Source organism: Gobius niger, assembly GCF_951799975.1.
Source record: "Gobius niger genome assembly, chromosome: 16".
Taxonomy (NCBI): domain Eukaryota; kingdom Metazoa; phylum Chordata; class Actinopteri; order Gobiiformes; family Gobiidae; genus Gobius; species Gobius niger.
Window position 1 is genome coordinate 18,823,312 of NC_136867.1, and position 21,828 is coordinate 18,845,139.

The 21,828-nt window shown below is 41.4% G+C and overlaps 3 protein-coding genes across 5 annotated transcripts; all 3 read right to left on the reverse strand.

Annotated features, from left to right (window-relative positions):
* Positions 1–664: 664 nt before the first annotated feature.
* Positions 665–11,144, reverse strand: LOC306975536 (phosphatidylserine decarboxylase proenzyme, mitochondrial-like). 3 transcript variants are annotated; one of them, XM_079573108.1, is made up of 9 exons: positions 11,083–11,144; positions 8,439–8,482; positions 8,211–8,347; positions 4,011–4,145; positions 3,839–3,940; positions 2,763–2,886; positions 2,396–2,533; positions 1,004–1,164; positions 665–901 (listed from the first exon to the last, which is right to left on the reverse strand). In XM_079573108.1, the coding sequence occupies exons 1-9, from the start codon at positions 11,127–11,129 to the stop codon at positions 680–682; spliced, it is 1,110 nt and encodes a 369-aa protein (XP_079429234.1). In that variant the 5' UTR covers positions 11,130–11,144; the 3' UTR covers positions 665–679. The 3 variants fall into 3 exon arrangements, with proteins under 3 accessions (XP_079429234.1, XP_079429233.1, XP_079429235.1); XM_079573107.1 differs by lacking the exon at positions 11,083–11,144 and adding an exon at positions 9,215–9,330; XM_079573109.1 differs by lacking the exons at positions 8,439–8,482; positions 11,083–11,144 and adding an exon at positions 4,517–4,649 and having other exon boundaries at positions 8,211–8,317.
* A 1,263-nt stretch (positions 11,145–12,407) lies between these two features.
* neff2 (neuronal intermediate filament family member 2) lies at positions 12,408–16,884 on the reverse strand. Its single transcript, XM_079573105.1, has 4 exons — positions 16,198–16,884; positions 15,128–15,569; positions 14,330–14,454; positions 12,408–13,307 (listed from the first exon to the last, which is right to left on the reverse strand). The coding sequence occupies exons 1-4, from the start codon at positions 16,749–16,751 to the stop codon at positions 13,250–13,252; spliced, it is 1,179 nt and encodes a 392-aa protein (XP_079429231.1). The 5' UTR covers positions 16,752–16,884; the 3' UTR covers positions 12,408–13,249.
* Positions 16,885–19,162: 2,278 nt separating this feature from the next.
* On the reverse strand, positions 19,163–21,017 carry LOC306975975 (nanos homolog 1-like). Its single transcript, XM_079573806.1, has one exon. The coding sequence runs from the start codon at positions 20,718–20,720 to the stop codon at positions 20,064–20,066; it is 657 nt and encodes a 218-aa protein (XP_079429932.1). The 5' UTR covers positions 20,721–21,017; the 3' UTR covers positions 19,163–20,063.
* Between the last annotated feature and the right edge of the window lie 811 nt (positions 21,018–21,828).

Sequence of the window (21,828 nt, forward strand, 5' to 3'; positions counted from 1 at the left end):
ATTCATACATTCAATATTATTACAGGCAACTGGAACGTTGCTATTGAGAGCATTGACTGAAATAACATGATAGGTTTAGACTTTGATATATTGAGTCAAACTGAATCACAGGCATGCATTTGTGGTTCTCCATTTCTTGACACCAAGCACCACCTCAATTTTTTCAACCAAAGTGCATCTTCATTGAACTAATAAAGCTTGCATACCCCTGGACCACAGAAACATGCACGACTAAACAAAACGGGGACAAAAACAGGACAAATCCAGAGGTAAACCAGGCCTAAACCAAGGAATACACCGGAATCGAACTGCTTATCCTTTTGTCTACAATCATTAGAAACCCACCGATCAGTAATTGTTCCTACACCACAGTTTGAGAACCACAACAAACTGCTGGACAGTACATGCACATCCATTCTGTGTACAACTGCTTTGTCAGAAGGAGAAGGCCGTTATGTCAAACAGTAGCCATTCCTGGTAAACAAATCAAGCTCCCACTAAAAGTCACAAAAAGTGTGTGACGGACGATTCAAAAAATGTCATTAAATGCCCTCATCTTTTTGTGCCTAATGAGAAAGCAATGTCAAAACAGACGTTAGATTGGACAGTTCATGCTTCTTCTATGCTTTTATGTACATTGTGTGTATCCTTATCTCTGCACCTGAATGCAGCATGTGCATCAGGAAAAGAGACCCAGCCCCTCTCCGACTCTGATCTTCTGTCCCGCTTTCAGATTGAAGCTGAAGTCTTTAGGGGCCTCAAAGACTAAAACAACGGTGGATCCCAGGTTAAACTCCCCCAGAGGCGCTCCTTTCTCTAACGTCACCCCAGACTCATCGCCCTGGTAACAGTGTTCATGACAGGAGCCTTTTCTGTATTTGGGGGTGTTTGTCTGAAGCTCCTACAAGAGGAAAGAGGAAGAAACGTATGGTGTTATTTAAATATCAGGTCAGCCTTTTCTTACATGGTCGTTCATGTGTTCAGCTGCTGTGGGGTTTTGTACCGGGTCAAAGTAGATGCGTATTGAGCCCACGTTGGTCGCCCCGACAGCGGTGAGGGAGAAGAAGCCGTGTTCCCATTGGCCGGTCAGAGCCACGCGTTCGTTTAGACAGAAGAGCTCTTTAACCCGGTGGGCCACGCCAGGACTGACGGACATCAGAGAACCTACAACAGACATTATTTATGGGATCAAATTTGGAAGATCTCAAACAAAAACTGAACTTTCCCATGCGTTTTTGTCTTAGGCCATGTTAGCAAAAATGTGTAAGAGTCAGATGGAAGACGTCAGTAATTTTCTGCTATATTGTGGCTTCTTGGATATGGATAGATGGATCTTACATCACCTATTAACCCCTTAACTCCCACCTGAACCGAGCACATTTTCTCCAGTTTGGCTTTACCCCAGTCCAAAAGCTTCTGGATAAAAGCTGTGAAAATAGCAACAAAACTGAGACGAAAACAATGATGGAAATGGGACAAAGAAGTGAGAAAACATTGACAAAAAAGTGACGAAAAATTGATGAAAAAGTGGCAAAAATGTCACAAGAAATTGACAAAAAATTGACGAAAAATGACACAAATGTGACAAAAAAATGACAAAAATTTGATTAAAAAAATGACGAAAAAATGACAAAAATGTGACAAAAAATGTTACAAAATGTTACAAAAAAAAGACAAAAATGTGATAAAAATTTGACAAAAAAATTGACAAAAAAAGACAAAAATGTGCTAAAAAAAAATGACAAAAATGTAACAAAAAATGACACACAAAAAAATGACAAAAAAGTTACAAAAATGACTTGACTACCCAACAAAAAGATGATGGAAAAAAAATCTGATGACGTGAGGAAAAAGATCCTCTCGGTTCAGGCGGGAGTTAATCTCTTAACCCTCACCTGAACCAAGCACATATTCTCCAGTTTAGCTTCACCCCAATCTAGAAGCTTCTTGAAAAAAGCATCAAAAAGATGAAGAAGAAAACGCAACAAAAGGTGGCAAAAATATGACAAAAATGCAACAAAAAGGCAACAAAGAAAACTGATGGAAAAAGTAAGAAAAGCCACACAAAAAAAACTGCAAAAGGGTGCCAAAAATTGATAAGAAAGCAACAATGAAGCAACTAAAGAGCGACAAAAAGGTGATAAACATGTGATGAAAACGCAAGAAAAAAAGATGAAAAAGCAACAAAAACAGACAAAAGAACTAAGAAAACACCTCAAAAAGCCACAAAAAAGTGACAAATGCGGCGACTAACAAGTTATGATCAGTTTTGTAGCCTTAGCATTTAAATAAGGCGTTACACTGTCGCTGTCCAGTCGAGAAGCTTTTAGATTTGGGTAAAGCTGAACTGGAGAAGATGTGCTTGGTGTTAATGTGATAGCGGTAATCGGGTTACCTGGGAAGTGTCGCCTCAGCTGTACCGACCAGTCGACCGGAGAGTGGAAACAGTGGTAGTCGCCCGGTGCCAGGTAGATGACCACATGAAACAGGTCGTTATCTGGATGCGAGAGGAGGCGGTCCCTGAGGATGTCACCTGGCCAATCAGAGCACAGACAGGAAATAGAAGTTAATAAAACCCGATGGCCAGGACATTACAATAAAAAGCACCATTTCCAGACTCTTCTTTTCTAACTCCATTATTTAGTGACATTAGATCAGGAATATAATATAATACAAAGCAATTAGGTTTTTGCTATGGTCACTGCTCAACTCTTCCTCACGCCTGGTACTACTGTGTCCCATTAGTGACAAGATGGTCTAACCTTGGCCGTTTCCTTTGTGTGGACCCAAAAACTGCTCCAAACTGTAGGTGACGCCTTTGACCTGCTCCACCTCAGAGTTTTTCACTGAACCGAAGTGGAGCACTTTGCCATCTGCTGGAGAGGTCTGGAATTACATGGGGAAAACATGAATTGAATTACATTTTTCAGAATGCTTTGGCCCACTTTATGAAACTTGTCATTCTTGTCATGGTAGAAACGCAACACTCAAGTCACATTACAACATTTTGAAAAACAATGGCCTAAGGAGGGTGTACAAGCAAAATGTGCTGACATCACGACTTACACTGCCACTGATTGTCGGCATTTGTTATGTTTCTAAGTTTTCCTATCTGTTTTTGCTGTGATGCACTTGACTTTGTGTCTGTGAGAAGCTCTATACAAATAAAGTTACTTACATGATCTAAATATCAAAAACAATATCAGATTCACTGACAAAAACAACCCACTTTTAGATGACATGGGGAAATAGACTTGAAACACAATTGCAAAAATCTTTCTTTGAGTGCATATAATAATAATTTTGCAAAGAGTGGTTTTGAGTGTTGAATGTTGTTCCATTAATTAGTCATGTATTGGTCATCTTTTGTTGGGATTCATGGTTGTCTTCGGTGCACTAAATATACTAGAGTATATAAGGTAGTTTCACATTTGCAGTCTCTGAGTACCGGTTCTTCCATACAGTATGTCTGGTTTTCTTCTGTTTTGAACTTTAATGTAATTGTGAGGTTTTTATTGTATGCATTTGGTCAGGTGTTTGCTTCATGTGACCACCCGCATTATTAAGACCACCTGCCACCACTTTGCTCTCTGTAAGCCCTGAGGACGACCACGTGGGTTGAAAAGTGTTGGCGATGTCCCATGAATGAACTAATAAAGGCTGTTTATTTACATTCAGAGTGCCTTGGATCCATTTCTATGTTTCTCGTGGATCATCACCGGGTCTTTGGTGGATTGTTGTTACGCAGTTTTGATCAAAGAGATTGTAAATGAGCTGAGATTGGACAGATTGGAGACTTTCAGAAGAGCTAAAAGTGATTTATCAAGCAATGAATTACCAGGCAGGAGGAGGAACAGACAGGTCTTGCAGCCGGTTTAAGTCGCCGTCTGAAAAACTCCCCCAGATTCTTGTAAAAATGTAGGTCCTCTACCGCCGCTTCCTGTTGGACAAAAGACTTCTCAGTACACCGCTTTGACTGAATAAGGCAGTACTTGGTTGCCGTTGGTTACCTGCATGTTGACCCCAAAGGTCCAGATATAGAGCGAATAGAGGGGTTTTCGTAAAAATGTTGGCAAATCCACACCGTTGATTTTACCCCAGACACGAGAAATCACCCGAGTGGGGAATGATCGGTAGAGCGCCACCTAAAGATCGCAGAAAGAAAAACACAATTGTATTCAAAGTGCAATTCACTATGAATGGGTTGGGTTCAGATGGAGAGAAAGTGCTTATATTCTGTAACTCTATGAGAGGAGGGGTACGTTTTTCGAAAAGCTTGACCAACTACAGCAACCCCAGACCCAAGTAGCGATTATATCACTCTAGATCATCCTACAAAAGAAGTCCTTATGCACATTTCTATTTTGTGATGTCACAAGGGGGAAAGTGCAAAGGAAGAAGACCATCTGGTTGTCCCTCTGTTGTTCTACACTGGAGTGAAACTCGATTATGGTCACTAGTGAACAACACAGTCCTCCTCAGACACATGGATGCAAACACGTTTACTAGGTTTTACCCGGTTAGCCAGCGGTCGCAAAGCTCTGGTGGTCAGTTTGCAGTAGAGGAACGCCATTGGTCGACGGCGCCACGTGCCGGAGATTCTGCTGAGCGCGTTCAGGCGGCGCTTCAGAGTCAACTGTGGGACCAGCCTAAAATATAGATCATAAGCTGCTCACTATCAATAAGCTGATTTATTACCACTAACCACTATACTATACTACTACTACTACTACTACTACTATAGCAATGGATTTATAGTATTTACCAGCAGTGGGTTCAAGTTTTCAGATCTCTTTCAATGGTTTCTATTTTTTTTTGTAGGAGTCTGACATTAAAATTATACACACTTCTTTTCAGTTGTTAAAAATGTTTATCCTTCAATGCCATATTTCCTGAACCCACTGCATAGCGACTACATAAGATGCACCAAAGACATTGCTTGAATATATAATTATTTTGATGTCTGTGGTTGTCACCTGAAGCGCACTCGTTTCCCTTGCGCTGAATATGTGTCCTGATTTTGCTCTTTTCTTTGCGTCGCTTTCGTGCCATTTTCTTGCTTCGTTGCGTCTGGGCCTTTACCGACTTTTGGAGCGATTTTCCTGTGGTCATGGAGCGTGGTTTTCTGAATGCGTCTCAAAATTCCGCGGCTTCTTCGCCCATCGCCGCAGTTACTCCAAAACTTCACCATGTCTTTACAATGACATTACTAACTGTGCAACAGGCATTTTTTTTATATTCAGTTCAAAGTTCATCAATCACGCTGAAAATGCTTTCAACAATGACCACCTTTTGCAGCTGTGTCCCCGTCTCCAGCCTGGGACGCACCCCGGGCTAATCCTCGTCGGTCAGTACAGTGTTGTTGTATGAACCGGTAGATTGTAATCCCAACGTGAACTAGATACAGGACCTCGATCGAACTGAGTGATATTGGCTCACAATAAATAACAGTTTCCTGAAAATGTGTAGGAATGACCAGGAAATCCCATTCAATGTGGTCTAAAACAGGATCTTGTCAAGTCAGACATAGAATTCACAGTACAGCCGCCCATGAAGTTTACATTTTGGCTCAAAGTGCATCATCCAAGGTAGTCCAAGTGCTGAAGAATTCTCATGAAATACTAAAGAAATTCCAGTGCTAAAACCAGTTCAGAGCAAGGCCAACAAAAATCAATGAAAAAAAAACGCTCCTTCCGACTCTGCATATACGTTGTCAGGATAATTCCAGTTTTCCGGCAATGTTCAAGAGAAGAACAAACTTCCAAGACGGTCACAGTAACAAAAAGTAGTAGAAAAGTCCAATTTTCAAGGTATCTTTTCTGGTTTTAGTCCGAGTCTGGTGAGGAGAGTGTGCGGACAGCAGTGTTGTCCTGCAGCTGAGTGAATCAGTGAATCCAGATCCACTCAGAGTTGGATTAGGATTATGCTAAACACCTTTCGACTTCGGCTGCACAGTGGCCTCATTCACTTAATGTGCATCCGCAACAGGAACCCATCAATGATAATGTGCTGCAGGGCAAGGTTTTTAACTAGTGCACATTTTTGAGTTACCATGCATTTGTTTTGTCTGTATTGGCAAAAAAACAAAGTGTAAATCTCAAATGGACGACTCCAGAGATTTTGAGATATATTGTGTTTTTTTTCCAATATGAATACTGTGTTAGTGACTTAATAGTAATTTGGCAAAATGCAATGTGCAGCCCTAATTTTAATACTATTTGTTTAGACCTAGCCTTGTCTTATTATTAAGGCCAATTATTTCCCATGTTCATAAAATGTGTCTTGTGAGTCATTAGGAAGGAGAAATAAATACTAGGCTTTGTCAGGAATGTAACAGTGTCAACTTTTATGGGCACATTGCTTGTATAGAGGGTATGCATACATGCCAAATCAAATATTAACAATGCAGACTTGCCACTCATTTGCCTCTGTGGCTATGCTTTCGGCGTACTCACTATAACAGGGGAAGGCAAGGTCAAAATCCTATTAAAATACTGAGAATACGGTCAGTTCTTTTGAAAATTCCTTGAGAACGCCCTCTATAAACTCCAGGTTATCTCATAAATGATATACAATGCGGGGATTTGCAGAAAGTGGTGCTTTACCTTGAGTCATGAGGTTTGGTCTTTTGATGAGGGAAAAAAAAACATTTAGCAAACTGGCCTTTCCCTGCTCAATAATGTACCTTTTAAAAAAGGGAATGCTGGATATTTCTTATTAAATGCTTGATTCATACCTCTGGCTGTGTGTGAACATCTTGTTTACAGAATCTAATCAATGAGAATGTAAATTGACCAAGTTTGGTAGACACTTATAATATAATTTGTCACACACCTGGGAGATTGTTTTACTGACGTACGCAGAAAATTCAAACCAGAGAAAGGAGTGAAGGCGGGTCATGTGTCTGAAACGCTGAGCAGGTAAGACTGTGCTGCATCCTATTACTCAGCTGTGTCTGTGTTGCCAAAGTCTATGGCCTTTCCTGGACTTTTAATAGACGGCACCCAACACTGCCCCTAGTGGCCAGGTAGAATATAGGTCACAGCTCAGACGCCTCATGAAAACAAACAGTGACTAAATACAGCTCCTGAATCACTGACCAGACTGGCAGAAGTGAAATATAGGTCAGCCAATGCGACAGACAGAATACATTATGTAATATGGCATTACCAAATAGATATTAAGGAAAAGTAAATTTATAGCTCTATGTGCTTTAGTTCAGTATATGAGATAGCACATTGAGGGACAACCAGAAATAGAAATATTACGGTATAATCATGTTTGAATGTGATAGGACCATGGACCATAGACTACATATGTTCATCCTCAACCCAATATTTACATTTATTCCTTTTAGATCAACCTTCATGAGTTTAAAAGAATGTATACGCAGTGGGCCCATATTCCATTATATAGATTAAAGGAATAGGCCACTGTTTTTACATACTAAGATATGTTCTTACCTAACCTTAGTCGAGTTAATATATACCCGTCTGGTCTTTGTCCGTGCGCTCTGTCACGCAAACGGAGCACTTCCGCTCACTTCCGTCAATAGAAGCAGCGTGACTTGTACAGAGCCTTTTACAACAAGCAGAAAATATATTTTCGGAAAGTGCTCGCGCATTCCTACCTCATGGTAGAGGTCCTGAGTCCTGTGTCGTCGTCCGGGGTGAATTGGAAATCTGTGAAACATTACTACACTATGTACTTTCTGCTTGTTATCACAGCCCGGCACGATGCACGTAAAAGGCGTTGTTCACAAGTTATCGACGCTTCTTCAACTGTTCTCTGCTAGCTCTCTACGCAGCTTCTATTGACGGAAGTGAGCGGGGGAAGTCTTTAGGAGTTACTGCGCGGACGTTTTGCTCCTCGTATCATTACGCCTCACAATGTAGTACCCCTTTTTATCTGCTTATAAAATCGACATGTTACATTTCTGTGTAAATATACTTCGCATGAAAACACTTCACGTAACTTTATTTAAATAGGGAACACGTGGAAGAGCTTGGTAGCTTCTATCATGAGCATTTTTGGAGCTATATGACCTGTGGGAGAGGCTGCGTATGTGCTTTGTTTGCGTGACAGAGCGCACGGACAAAGACCAGATGGGGATATATTAACTTGGCTAAGGTTAGGTAAGAACATATCTTGGTATGTAAAAACGGTGGCCGATTCCTTTAAGGCGCTAAAATGCAAATCTGAGCATTTACCTGAGTGGGCGTGGCCAAAGCAGGCTGCGCTACCTCCAATTCCCGGGTACCCCAGTAGTGCTGGTAACCATAGTAACCGCCTCCGGTGAACACCAGCACCGGGATGGGCCTGATGTGTCGCCTCCATAGCGCCCGACCTGATTACAAGGGGTCAGAAAAATGTATGTTTATAAAATGCAGGTTAAATGTTTGTAGCTTTAGAAGACTTTGATAGAGATTAATAATTACCTGTGTTGATGGTTCTTTGCGGTATTTTAATTATCGATGGTGCTCTGGAAAGAAAACAACACATTTTATAATGCACAGTTTTGCACATTAGACATATTTTTTGCTGAAACATAGTTCACACACTATTATATTTAAGATTTTGCTAAATATTTCACCCAGCTTTCTTTAGTTTGACCATTTTTGTGATGTTTATAGTTTCATTTATAGTTTATTGGACACTGACAGGAAGTGACATAGAGGCAAACAATTTAAAACTGTTGCTGTGAAGTCAATGGGAAATGAGTCAAAATGCTCTGGAACTTGACCTCTTACTTACTAACTTAACTCACTTCCTGTCAGTAGCTTAAAAATAACTTTTTCGTCATTAAAATGCTTCACTGAAATAAAGTGATAATTGTTACTCACGACAGAAGCATTAAAACATGTCATATGCACTTCAGTCAGTTCAACTTATTCAATACTGGTTCAATCTTCAAACATTAACACAAAACAACTGGACATTTAAACAGAAAGCCTGGACGAGGGAGGATCACTTCATTCAGACACAGCTGTTTTGAAATCTCTCTACGCGGGTTTATACTCGGTTAAAGTAACACAAATCAGTCTCTCTTTACCAGTCTTCATTTTCAGTTGCCCCCAAATGCAGTCAAAAATATGTATGAATAAAGTTTGGTGTTAAGAGAAGAAATGGTTGAAACATGTATAACACAAAGACAAGGAAACATCTGTATTTAAGAGAATATGTAGATAAGTAACATAAAGAAAGAGCTGACTACCTGAATGGCCACTTTCTTTGATTATCAGATTTTTTCTTGCCTGATGACATGGTTATTTTCCAGGATAGTCAAGTCGTGTCCCTCTTCGAAGCGTTTAAGGCGTTGTTTACAATGTTCTCTTCTCTATTGCCTTAACTATAATCTAGCGGAGTTTTAACCACTTCCACCTTTGATGCGCACATGAGTAAAGTATCTGATTGGTGGAAAAAATCTGTCCATGTCACCGTGGACTTCTCTCCTCATGAGTCATTACATAAATATTCAGTCATCCTGTCCCGGATAAGATTTAAAAAAAAAGGGAAAGGGATGGGGGCTCTTTAGCCTTTGGCACAATTCAAATTCACAAAAACAAAATCAGAGCCAGAATAACACGTTTATCCATGAACAATAAAGCATACAGGTGCTTGTCATATAATTAGAATATCATGAAAAAGTGCATTTACTTCTGTTATTCAACTTAAACTATGAAACTAATATATGATATAGGCTCATTACATGCAAAGTGAGATATGTAGCTTTTATTTGTTATCATTTTGACTATTATGGCTCACAGTTTGTAAAAACCCCAAACTCAAAATCTCAGAAAATAAGAAATATTGTAAAAATGGACTGTAAACCATAATCATCAAAATTAAAACAAAGAAAGGCTTGACATATGTCATGTAATGAGTCTATGTCATATATTAGTTTCACACTTCAAGTTGAATAACAGAAGTAAATGACCTAATTCATGACACTGTAATTATATGACGAGCACCTGTACATCATTGTTTATGCTGACATTATGTAGATGCAAAATCCTTTAAAAAGGGTATAAAGCTAATGATATGTAATGTTATTGTGTTTATTATAAGGATATACATAGATATATAGTCTGGGTGAGTCCTGTAAACTGATTTAACTTAGATTTCATATTTTAGCAGCTCATCATTCATATACACTTTATAAGTTTATATATACGTTTTTTTTTTTAATCAAAGCTCAAATAATCCACGATTCAGAAGCTTTAAAGAGCTGCATGTTGCTCTTGAGACTGTGGTTGCCTATACCTGCCCTAAACTAAACAACATTTATCCACAGCATTCACAAAAGAGCAGCAGTAATGGAAAAGGGGACAAGGCATAAAGGGAACAAAGACATACAAGTTGAGAAGAAGAATTTAGTACATTGAGCAAAACAAGACAAAACAATAAAATAAGAGGATTGCTTGAAGTAAAAAATGCTGTGTCAAAAAAACTACTGTAAGATGTAAAATTACTTCTTACAGTGAGTGAAATTGCAGCATGTCAACAATTGGCATTTAAGCCTTGACACTTTTTTATTGTGAGTTATTTAGTGATCCATAAGAAGCAAAACGTTCTAAATTGTAATCATAAAGAGTAAGAGGTCTTGTTTGTTTGGGAAAGATGCCCGTTCTTGTCATGTGGATCTGGGTCTTTTAGGTCCGACACCTAAAACCCACAGTGACCAGTACCTGAAGCTTTGATGCCAAGATCAGCTCTGTGGTAAAGTCCAGTTTTTATCAGCTCAATCCTTCAAAGCCAAACCGACCTGCTGCCTCTCGACTCTCCTGCTCGCCCCCTCAGGTCACTGGATGTCCCCAAGACCAAGGGGATTGAATGTGCGTTAAAGGTGGGTTGCATCATAATGGAAAGTACACGTTTTGAAAGGATTTTAATGGCAACCCGCAACCCACTGCAATCCCACCCGCACTGCCTTAACACGGTCTTGACTGAGATCCACTTGTTCACCCCAAAGAGGAGGTATATGTTATTCTAATCACTCTCGAAGTCACGTGGGGGGTTTTCCAGTTCGCCAGACATCACTGTCAGATCCAACGAGAAAGAAACAATCAGTTAAAATCTCACCTGACCAAAGTTACAGAGCGGACCACACTCCTCAAGGCCGCCGCCATGTTGTATTTGCGGAAATGACGTCAGCGCGCTGTACGGAACACGTGGGTCGCATGTTTTTGTTTTTTTTTCGCCAGGAAGAGTTTGGAGTTGGATGAAAAGGTAATGTATAATGTCTGTGTGCTGTTCATTAATATGCACTGTCCCTATCAAATACATACATACATAAATAAACAAAACAAATAGATAGATAATGCTTGCCCTGTGCATTTGAAAAAAATATGGGTGACATAACATTTTGAAGCCAGCTTTCCTAAGTGAAATAAATCAAGCGGCCTTTATTTGAGATATCGGTCTTGTTGCAAGGAGTAAAGTGATCAAATAAATCAAATAAACTGACAATTGGTTTCACATTTTTGAGAAGTTGACAGGAGCAACAACAAGAGTTATAGACTTAGAGAGAAAAAAAAAGACATTATAAATCTATATATAGGATTTACTCCTGACTCATCTCTTTCAGGGATTTCCTCAAAGAATCACTTGTCAGCCTGTATTTTCCTCATGTCTTCTTTTACACTAACTTTATGTCCTTACTCTGTATACAGTCCATCCATCCATCCATCCATCCATCCATCCATCCATCCATCCATCTTCTTCCACTTGTCCGTTGCCGGGTCGTGAGGGCAGCCGTTGGAGCTGCCCAAATCACATTGCACCAGCCCCTTATGGCTCCTCCTGCAGGTGGTGGGTCCACAGAAGGACGTCCTCACAATTCAAACCGGGCCTGATGGTCTCTCATAAGGGGCTTCTGAACCGCTCTTTGTCCGACCCGTCACTTAGGACCTGTTTGCCATGGGAGACCCTACCAGGGGCACCAAGCCCCTGATAACATTCATTACAGTTTTGTTCTTTTTTTCAAAGCCCTGACAACATAGCTCCTAGGATCACCACGTTAAGGTGGCGGTTCCAGGAGGGGGTCTGTATACAGTGTATAATATAATCATTGGATGTGTTATATTTTTTTTAATTTAGAAATCTTTCTAACCAATGCAGATAGATGTCAGCTGGTGTTGTGGCTTATTGTGCCCTTTCTGATACTTTTATTCATAGTCATTTCACATTGTTGCATCTTTGTTATGAACCTTGATGAAAGTGTCATGTTTTGAAATAGTGTATATTTACTGGAATAAATACTAATAAGTCCAGTACTTACTACTGCCAATGCAAACCCCTTTTTGCTTTTCCACTAGGCCTCCTCTCAGCTCTAACCTCTGCATCTCCGCTCTCAATCCACCCATCCTGACTTCATCGTCCCGCAAGAAAGGCTCGACAAAACAAAGTGATTTGCAGGTAACTTCAAATTTATTCAGCTTGTTGTCGGCTCTTACATTGACACAGTAGTTTGTGTTAGTTTCTTGGATGTAAAGCATTTCTAAATTTATCAAACAACAAGGATCTCCTGCACGTATTTGTTTCATTTGTTTTATCAACTAATTTAAACAGAGAAAGTTATAAGACGTGGCCAGTAACAAAGGAGTCCTCCATTGCACTTACTTGAACAGTATCTAATGAGAATGTGTGGCAAAGACTGAAGACCAAGGTTATTTTTCGAAAACTACATGTATATTTTGTATTGAACCAGACTCTTAGCAGTAAATGCAATGGAGGAAAAAAAACTAAAAGTACTTAAATGTAAGTTTTCTTAAAGTAACATTTTAAGGTTACTGGCTCACTGACAATTACTAACGACTAGAAATCGGGACAATGATTAATCGATTTGCTGGGCTCCAAGTCCAAGCACCAAAAGTTGAATAGACCCAAGTCCTCCTTTACAAACAGCTGGTCAAATGTTTGCACAGTGAGGAAACTTTTAATACTTGGACCTTTTAATGGGAACTCAGACAAATTGACGCAGCCGTCCCAAAGAGCGATACGTAGCTAATGCAGTGCTGTCACTCTCTGTTGTTGAATTTCTTGGTGTCAAAACGTGTGTAGAAGAAGGGGGACTTCTATTGGACCTCTTGTAGCGGTAGCACAAGGGCGCATGTTTCTTGGTGTTGAGTTTTTTGGACTTATGAACAATGTAAGAAACTTGAGCTATTAAAAGGGGAGAGGAGGAAGAGGAGAGAGAGAGAAAAGGAGACAAGGAGGGAGGGAAGGTTTGGGATTTTAAGTCTTGGCTTTACTTCACAGGGATGGAAGGGTAGGCCAAGCGAATCTCTTCCCCTTCCAGAAGTTTCCTGAAGAAAAAAAAAAGACATTCATGGTAGTAGCAACAATGAACCTGAGAACTGGGGGAAAATTGCAATTCTATGTATGTATTTAACATAATAGGACTCCATGGAGACAAGAAACTTTTGTTACTCACAAAAGATTTATTGATTTGCTATAAATTAGGTATTGCTAGGGCTTGGTACTGTTACGTTTTTACCCCCCGATACCAGTACTTTAACGATACTTGGTTTTCGATACCGATACCTGAACGATACTTTTTCCCGATACCTATAATAAAATATGTGTCATTGAGAACCAGAAAACAGAACAATAATTGTGGAAGATCTGTATATTTACAATATCAGGTTCATCTCCAATGTGTGAAAATTGGGAATAATTTGGGGGGAAATGGGGGAAATAGAGAAAATATTACTAATAAAAAATGAGGGGAAAATTTGGACAAAAATAAGGTAAAAAATTAGGAGAAATGGGGCAATTATTGTGCACATTTTTGGGGGAAAAACAATTATTAAAGATAATAAAAAATGGGCAAATGGGCTGAAACAACCAAGTCACTTCCTTCGATGCTCTCCCTGGACCAATAGCATCAAAATGTGGTACCTGGACTTTTTTTTTCTGTTAACAGCACCCAGCCCTAGATATTACTTTATTGCTCTCTTGGAAATTCACAGTTATAGTGCAGCCATAACTATGATTTAACTGTGCCTGGTTTAAGTACATTGTTGTTTCTTCTGTGTGTTCCTGGTTTACCCGTACACACAATAGTTCTAGCTTAGACCGTGTTTGGTCATAGTCCAATCCTGGTTTAGCTCCTGTTTTGAACTCTTGCTTACCTTGTTCTAGTGACTACGGTCTTGATGAGTTTCTGACGATTTCGCTGTTTTGTTTCTTTTTATTTTCTCTCCTCCTCCTAATTTAAGCCCAGTCTAGTCATGATTCCTGATGCGTGTGTCCACCAAGTCTCCATAGTATCACAATAGTCCTAAGTTTTACCAGTATTACTTGCTGTGATGGTTGTAGTCATTACCTGTACGCGGCGATCTCGATATCCAGAGCCATCTTTACATTCAGCAGGTCTTGATAATCTTTCAGGTACCGAGCCATCTCTTGCTTGGCCTCAGTGATGTCACCCTCCAGTTCACATATCCTCATCTGCGGATTAGAAAACAATCCAATACCACTCATTGATTTACAATTTTACACACCACCGTTGGCACCATAGTTTACAAATAGATGCAAATAGTAAGAACTCTCCGCACAATAAATCGCCATATCATCTTTATCCATATCTCAGGAAGCCACAATATGCTGCAAATATAGTGCATTCCATACATTTCTCTTATCTGTGTTCTGCTGTCAAAACATGGCTTGAATGGTTTTTGCTACTTTAGGAAGTGCATTGATGTGTAACGCTGCAGTTCCCCCCTCAGTGCAAAGTCTGCTGAGCTCCACAGCTTCTGAGCGGAGCTGCAGCAAGTAGTATTTATGGCCCTGTCGTTTTCTGCTGCTTCTCGGCCTTTTCTTTGTGAAGCCTCTTCCTTTTTTAAGCAAAAGCTATTTATACCTAATTGATGTTGCGTGTGCTACTTTTTGATACCTAAAACACATCATTCTCTCGGGATGCAACACTAATGATACTCAAGTGATAAAGCAAGATATACATAAAGGTCTTAAGAATCAAATAAATGGTGAAACGGTAGGACTTATAGATAGATACATATAGTTTTTGTGCTACATTTGCTTCAGGTTAAGGTGCACTGTGTTGTCCCCATTTGACCCATTCCTCAATGCTTCTGGGACAATCTTTCAGGAGCAGAATACTTGCCTGGTACCGTGCCACCTCTTTGGCCTGTGTGTGCTCCATCTCCCCCAGTTGTTTAGTGAGGGACTCGATCATGTTCCTCAGGACTTCGATTTCGGACGATCGCGTCTGAAGCATTCGGCGGTACTCCATGGTCTCCTCTCTGATGGCCCGCACTGCCTCGTTGTTCTTGCTGGCCACCTCTGCCACGCTGGCGAACTTGCTCTTGTACCACTCCTCCGCCGCCTGCATGTTCTTGTGGGCCAGCCGCTCGTACTGAGACCGGATGTCCCGTAGAGCGGTGGACAGGTCGGGCCGAGACACCTCCATCTCCACGCTGATGCTAGCCACCTGCAGTTGGGACTGGAGCTCCACCTGCTCCTCTGTGAAAACCTTCTTCAGGAACGCCAGCTCGTCGCACAGGGACCCCACGGTGGCCTGGGCGTCCCAGTTGGACAGCAGGGCCCTAGGGGTATTGCAAGGACAAAATCAATCACACTGCCTCAGGAATGATCTTGGATTCAGATGACTTCACAATATTGTACTTTTGTATAGGCTTTGGTATCTGTTGGAAGCAGACTTGTTATTTTAAACACTGTAGGGGTCATTTACAAACTGTGGATGAGCAGCACTGTCATTTGTGCATTTTTAAATCACCTGGTATTCTCTCATTTTCATATAAGGAATACTGGAACCCAAGCGATTTCAAATGGCAAATTTGGTGCAACGTGCCCAGCTGCACTCGCTATGATAGCATCTGACAGCAAATGACCCTTTGAGTTTTCACTTAGTTAGATTATGCTGCAGGGCATTGGAATACTTTATGTCCTCCAGGGGAGAGTTGTCTTTTAAAAAATGTTGTCATCTAGGCATGAGGTCACACAAAATATATGTTAATTTATGGTGGATGATGGACCTTGCCTGGATATAACTGGTCAGTTTCTGCTTATGGATTATATTTTTTCCATAATCAATGTGAATGACGAATTGCATTGTATCTGTATGATTTCTTAGTCTTTTAACTAACACGGTTGTGCTATAACTTACCATAAAGGACAATTATCCTCAGAAAAAGTTATCATTAGCACTGTTACCTTGTGGCTTCCTCTCTGGATTTCTCCAGCTCGTCCTCAGCCTCCTGTCTCCTCCTGGCCTCCTCCTCGAACCTCTCCTTCATCTGCTCGTACACGTCCCGCAGGTAGTCCCGGTCTGCCTCCATCCGCATCTTCTCCCCGCTCTCTGACTCGATCATAGCCTGCAGGTTTCGCGCCTCCCCCTCGTAGATGGCCTGCAGACGGGACGGGTCGTTCTGCCTTACCCTCAGCACCTCCAGCTCGGACAGGAGAGCCTTGTTCTGCTGCTCCAAGTACCTCACCTTCTCGATGTAGGTGGCGAAGCGGTCGTTCAAGCCGACAAGTTGTTCTTTTTCCTGGGATCTCACCCCGAGCAGCTCTGAATTAACAGAGCTTACCTGGGTTAAGTCCACCCTCGGGCCATCCTGGAGAGAGTAGGGTAGCGGAGCGGAGCTCAGCCTGGAGAATTTCTTCCCAGACGGGGCAACGCGAGCAGAGGAGTAGGAGGGCTTGGATCGGGACCCCCTGTAGTTGTCCCATTGCCGACGGTTGGAGAGATAGGGATCGTAGCTCATGATGGACTTTTATGTGTATGTTTCAAATGAAGGTTACAGTTTCGGTAGTTTGGTTGTCCCCCTTGTTCTGCACACCATGGGAGAGGATGAGTGAGCGTTTTGCACTGCACCAGCTCAGTGATGCTGCAGATCCAGAGTTTATATACGGAGAGAGCGCCCCCTCCCTCCCTCACACGGGCGCCTCGCTGCTGTCAGCAAGACCCCGGCCAATCAGAGCGCGCTGCAGTGAGGACAGAGGAGGCATGCATACAGAGAGAAATCCACTAAATCATCTCCACACTGGGGCTAATGACACACTCGAAAACACTCAACACCACCGGATCGATCTGACCACATCATGATCACATTACAGGCGGGACAGGGCAAGCCAAAACACAGGCCCATTTTATTAACTGCATAATGGTTTGAAGATGACATCATACTATTAGCGCAATAGTGGCTCAGTGGCTGACTGCCCACAATCCTGAAGCCTGGTGGTTGGATCCCAGTGCCTATCATCGTTGTGTCCTTGGGCATGACACCTCCCCCACATTGCATATGTATCAGTGTTTGTGTAGGATCTCGATCGGCCGGGAGTTTTGAAAGACATTGAGAGCAGAAGAAGTCTTTGGAGAAGAGGTGAACCATTCTCGACTCAACAACCCAGTGCAGTTGATGACTTTGGAAACTTCTGCTATGTGCCAATGCATTCGTCTGTATTTGAATTGCCCCTAGAGATTTGTTAAGTAAATTAATTGAAGTTAAGAGTTTCGGTGTAACTGTAGGGTCCCTATTGGGAAATTTGTCCTCTGCATTTGACCCAGCCTTGGATAATGCTGGGGCAACCCGTGAGGAGCAGTGGGTGACCACAGTGCATATGTCTAGCTAGACTAATGGTCCGAATCACCTGACTTGAGAATTAACCTATTGTGCATGTTTTTAGTGCTCAGGAAAACCGGAGGAAACCTACACAGACATGGGGAGAACATGCAAACTCCACACAGAAAGGACCACCCAGCCCGGGATCGAACCCAGGAACTTCTTTAGTGAGTGTTGACCAGGCTGTGAGTGTGACCTGCAAGGGTACCATAAAAAGTCTTTGTGGAACTAAAACATATTGCAATTCTGTGCAAGTGCCAGCAGATGTCGACAAAGACCAATAGAAACTCTTGGTTTCATTTCAATATTTGGCTCAGAGGTGCAGATGGAACAAGACCTTTTGATTTTCTATTTACCCTATGCATCTAATTCATCCTCCTGTCTTTAATGGTCACAGAAAACAGGGGTTAGTAACTCTAGCCTTTAAACGAGTAAATGCTCGTCATTTAAACATTTAGAAATTGTGTTGTCACAGTAGCTCAGATAGTAGTCTTAGAAACAAGACTGAAATATAATACTTAAGCAGAAATGGCACTCATGCATATGAAATGTATATGTATACAAAGCAACTAGTACAGACCATCAAATTCAACATTGGCAAATTGCATGCAGTCTTCAGCATGGTTCAAAAGTTAACTTAAAGCCACAGGTTTAAATACAACACATGCCAGTGATGCCTAACGTGTTGTTTCAGATTCAGTTTATATTTGTATATTATGTTCAAGGCATGCAGTGTTAACTTTGACAACTTATTTTAATTTAGTTTTAGTCAAGATTTAGTCAAATAATTTTCTTACATTTTTGTCTAGTTTTAGTCGACTAAAATTGCATGTAAATGTAGTTCACTAAAATTAACTTTACATTTAAAATGTTATATTATTATCATATTTAATCAAGGTTCTCTGCTTCACGGAGCTTCTCCCACATGAACAAAGCACAGAGCTGTTCCTTTGGCAAAGAATTTTAGTCATTTGAGGCTCTTTCAGAGTGTCAGTGGAAGTTCTCTTTTCATTTTATTTTAATCTTATTTTAGTCTACGAAAATATCTGGACATTTTAGTCATAATTTTAGTCTCATAAAAAAACAAAATTGAGTTTTAGTCCGATTTTAGTCAGCAAAAATATTATTTGGTCGACACAATTAACACTGCAGGCATGTCCTATTGGGAGGAGGCCCCCGGGACATGCTGGAGGTGACTGTATGCATGGATAGGAAGGTCTGGGCATCTCTGCTCAGACTGCTGCCTCTGCGACCCGGCAACGAATAAAGCGAAAGAAAATGGATGAATGGATAGTCCTAACAGTATTACTGACATAAAGTAAACTGACAGGCTCAACATTTGAGGACTTGAAGTTATGAAAATAGTCTCAAGGTGTTATTTTGTAATGCTCATAGTGTGCCACGTGGGGGCAGCTCCTCACCACAGGCCACAAGTTCATTGTCCCATATAATTTATGAGTCCTCTCGTTTTACAGCGTAAACACACAAACAGTAAAAGTTATAGTCTCCGAATGAGCTCAAGTCACGTGTAAGCAAAAGCAATGTGTTTATTTAGTTTATTTTACAGTGAATATGTTTGATACAAGGTAAAAAATAAGTACATATTTTATCATGTTTCTCAATGCTAAATTCTCGTACAGTTACATATCATACAAAATTGCAGAAGAAAGCGTTGTTTGTACATTCAGTTGATTCGTAGGCATATTCACATTGACCACATAGAACTAGACACCAACCATTACAAAGGATGTGGGACTCTCTCATACAAAAAAGTGAACTATACTACTTTGGTAGAAAAAACTCCAATCTCCAAAACATGTGCTCAGTATTTTGTAGTTTGTTTGCGCTTATCCAAACGGGCAGACGTGTTGGATATTATAAAAGCATTCATTTGATTTGAGAAGCGCTGCATATTCATTCAGGTTGGCATCGCACTAAAGGGGCGCGCGAGCTGCTGACATGCGCAGAACTGTTTGCACTGGCACAACACGGACGCTTCTGGTTACAGCATGAAAGTGGGCATTCACACGTCGACTCGTAAACAGTACTTTGGTTCATTTATACATTTCGAGTGCTATTGGGCGGGGGGTAAATATTCGAATATTCCTCAAGTATGTGCTAAACGAAAACATGTAGCTTATTTTCTCTGCAAATGCGCAGTTAAAATGATCCAAACATGAACGTAAACATGGATATTTTTAAAGTTATACCATACAATAACATCTCTCATCAAGATTTTCTTTTAAAGACAGGGGCTTAGTAACATTTTTAATAATCTTATAAGGATATGATGGCTGAGAACTTCACTTTTCAGGTTGTGAAGCATCTGCTTTGCAAAAGTATTGTCATTTTAATGGAAATGGGTGGCCACTGTTGTAATATTTATCTGTCTTGTGCATCAAATGTGGCCCAATAACTTCACACAGTGCAACTCGGTGTCCATCGTTTTGCAGCTCAGAACATTTTGAGCCTCTTGCCAACAGCTCTGCCAGTCTTGGGGGCGCCTCGGTGGCTTTGCTGGTCCCTGGAAAGCGGGCAATACTTAATTGTGTGCGCATTGTCTCCGTTGGCGCTGCAGAGGGGGCAGGTGTACGCTCGCAGGATGGGGCACAGCACTCTCCCCTCCGCCGTCTTCAGGATGTGAGTGCCATAAACCTCCTCCGGCGCGCCGTTGTTCCGACAAAACACGCACACCCTGGGCTCCGGTTTGCACCTCTGCGAGTGTTTGCGCCTGGAGAAGAGATCCAGCCCAGTGAAGCCGCCTCTGTACGCGGGACAATCCTGATCGGACAGCGGGATGTCGTGCTCGTAGGGCCGGAGGAGACTTTCCTTCAGGTCGTAGATGGAGAGCGGAGGAGAGCTCGGAGGCGCGCAGCAGCACTCGACCTGGCCGTCACTGCTGTCCCGGCCGTGTCCAGTTACGCACGGGCACACAGGCGAGTCGTCCAAGCCCAGCGTAGCTTTCAGAGACTCCGTGATAGAGTTAGGGCTGCACAGCTGGCTCATCGGCTTGTTTTTCGCCACGAGAGTCGACAAACCGAGGTAATCGTTCCAGAAATTGAAAGTATAGTTATACGGAGCATCCACGTATGCGCGGTCTAGCAAATCCATCTCGTAAACAAAAGAGTACGCGCTCCAGCAGCGATGTTTTTCAGCATGGGTAGTAGTTACAGCGGTGCCTATTCTCCTCTCTGAGCTCTGATTCCAGTGTGCAGGGCATCAACATGTAGACGCTGATAAGTTCCCCCGGAATAAAGAGGGGGGCGTGGTCCGGTTCAAGTTGATTGCGCGCTGGTCTCAAAGGAGGGACTTTGGAGGCGCAGCGCTGTGGGTTATTGAGCCGGGAAAATCATTCGCCCTCAGAGAAAATGACTTTAATCTGCGCCAAATAATCGTTACACAGAAATATTTATCCGCGTGCCTTTGAGACTCGCCGTCGCTCTCCTCCAATGGGCCTGTGCTTTTTTCTGGGGTGTGGGATGTTGTCAGGGGCAACAAGGCAGATTCTGGTTTAGGACAATCCTTTCTTAAATTGTTGTCCTAGAGATAGATTCGATTTTAGATTACATTTGTTTGCCCTTTTTTTCCCCAACAACAAATACTATAACAATTGATTGCCAACAACATTAAACTCTCAGTTTTTTATGGTTTTGTCTTATTGCGCGCTTGGGCCTTGGTGATTAGTGGGGAATTTTCCATTGTAAGAAGAGCAGCAGTTTAATTACAAAAGTTAGGCAAAAAAACTCAAGATAAATAAGTAAAACATACTTATATAAACGGATAATAGTGCCTCCTGTAGTGTGGGCATCACAGATTACTATAACATACTGTTGCAATGTGTTGATCACTTTTCCCCTTATATCTTCAACAAACAACAACATCACCCTTTTTCCTATTAGTTCTGCTCGTACTGCTTGTGCTTCTTGAATATATATTCCTTTTTTCTCTATTTTTCCATTATTATTGGGAGGCTTATATACCGCAGCCATGTTGCTTTATCTATGTATTGTTATGAAAGACAATTCGACGTCAAAGCAAGGGTATTTCACTTCCTACCCCCCGCCTTAACCATTTGAGTTCTGCATTACCCAAATCTTAAGTTCTCGACTGGAGAGCAACAGCCTTCATTTGAAAGCTAAGACCTACAAAACCGATTGTGACTGTTTTGTCGCTCTGTTTTAGTCTGTATTTTAATGTTGTTGCTTTCTTAATTGCTTGT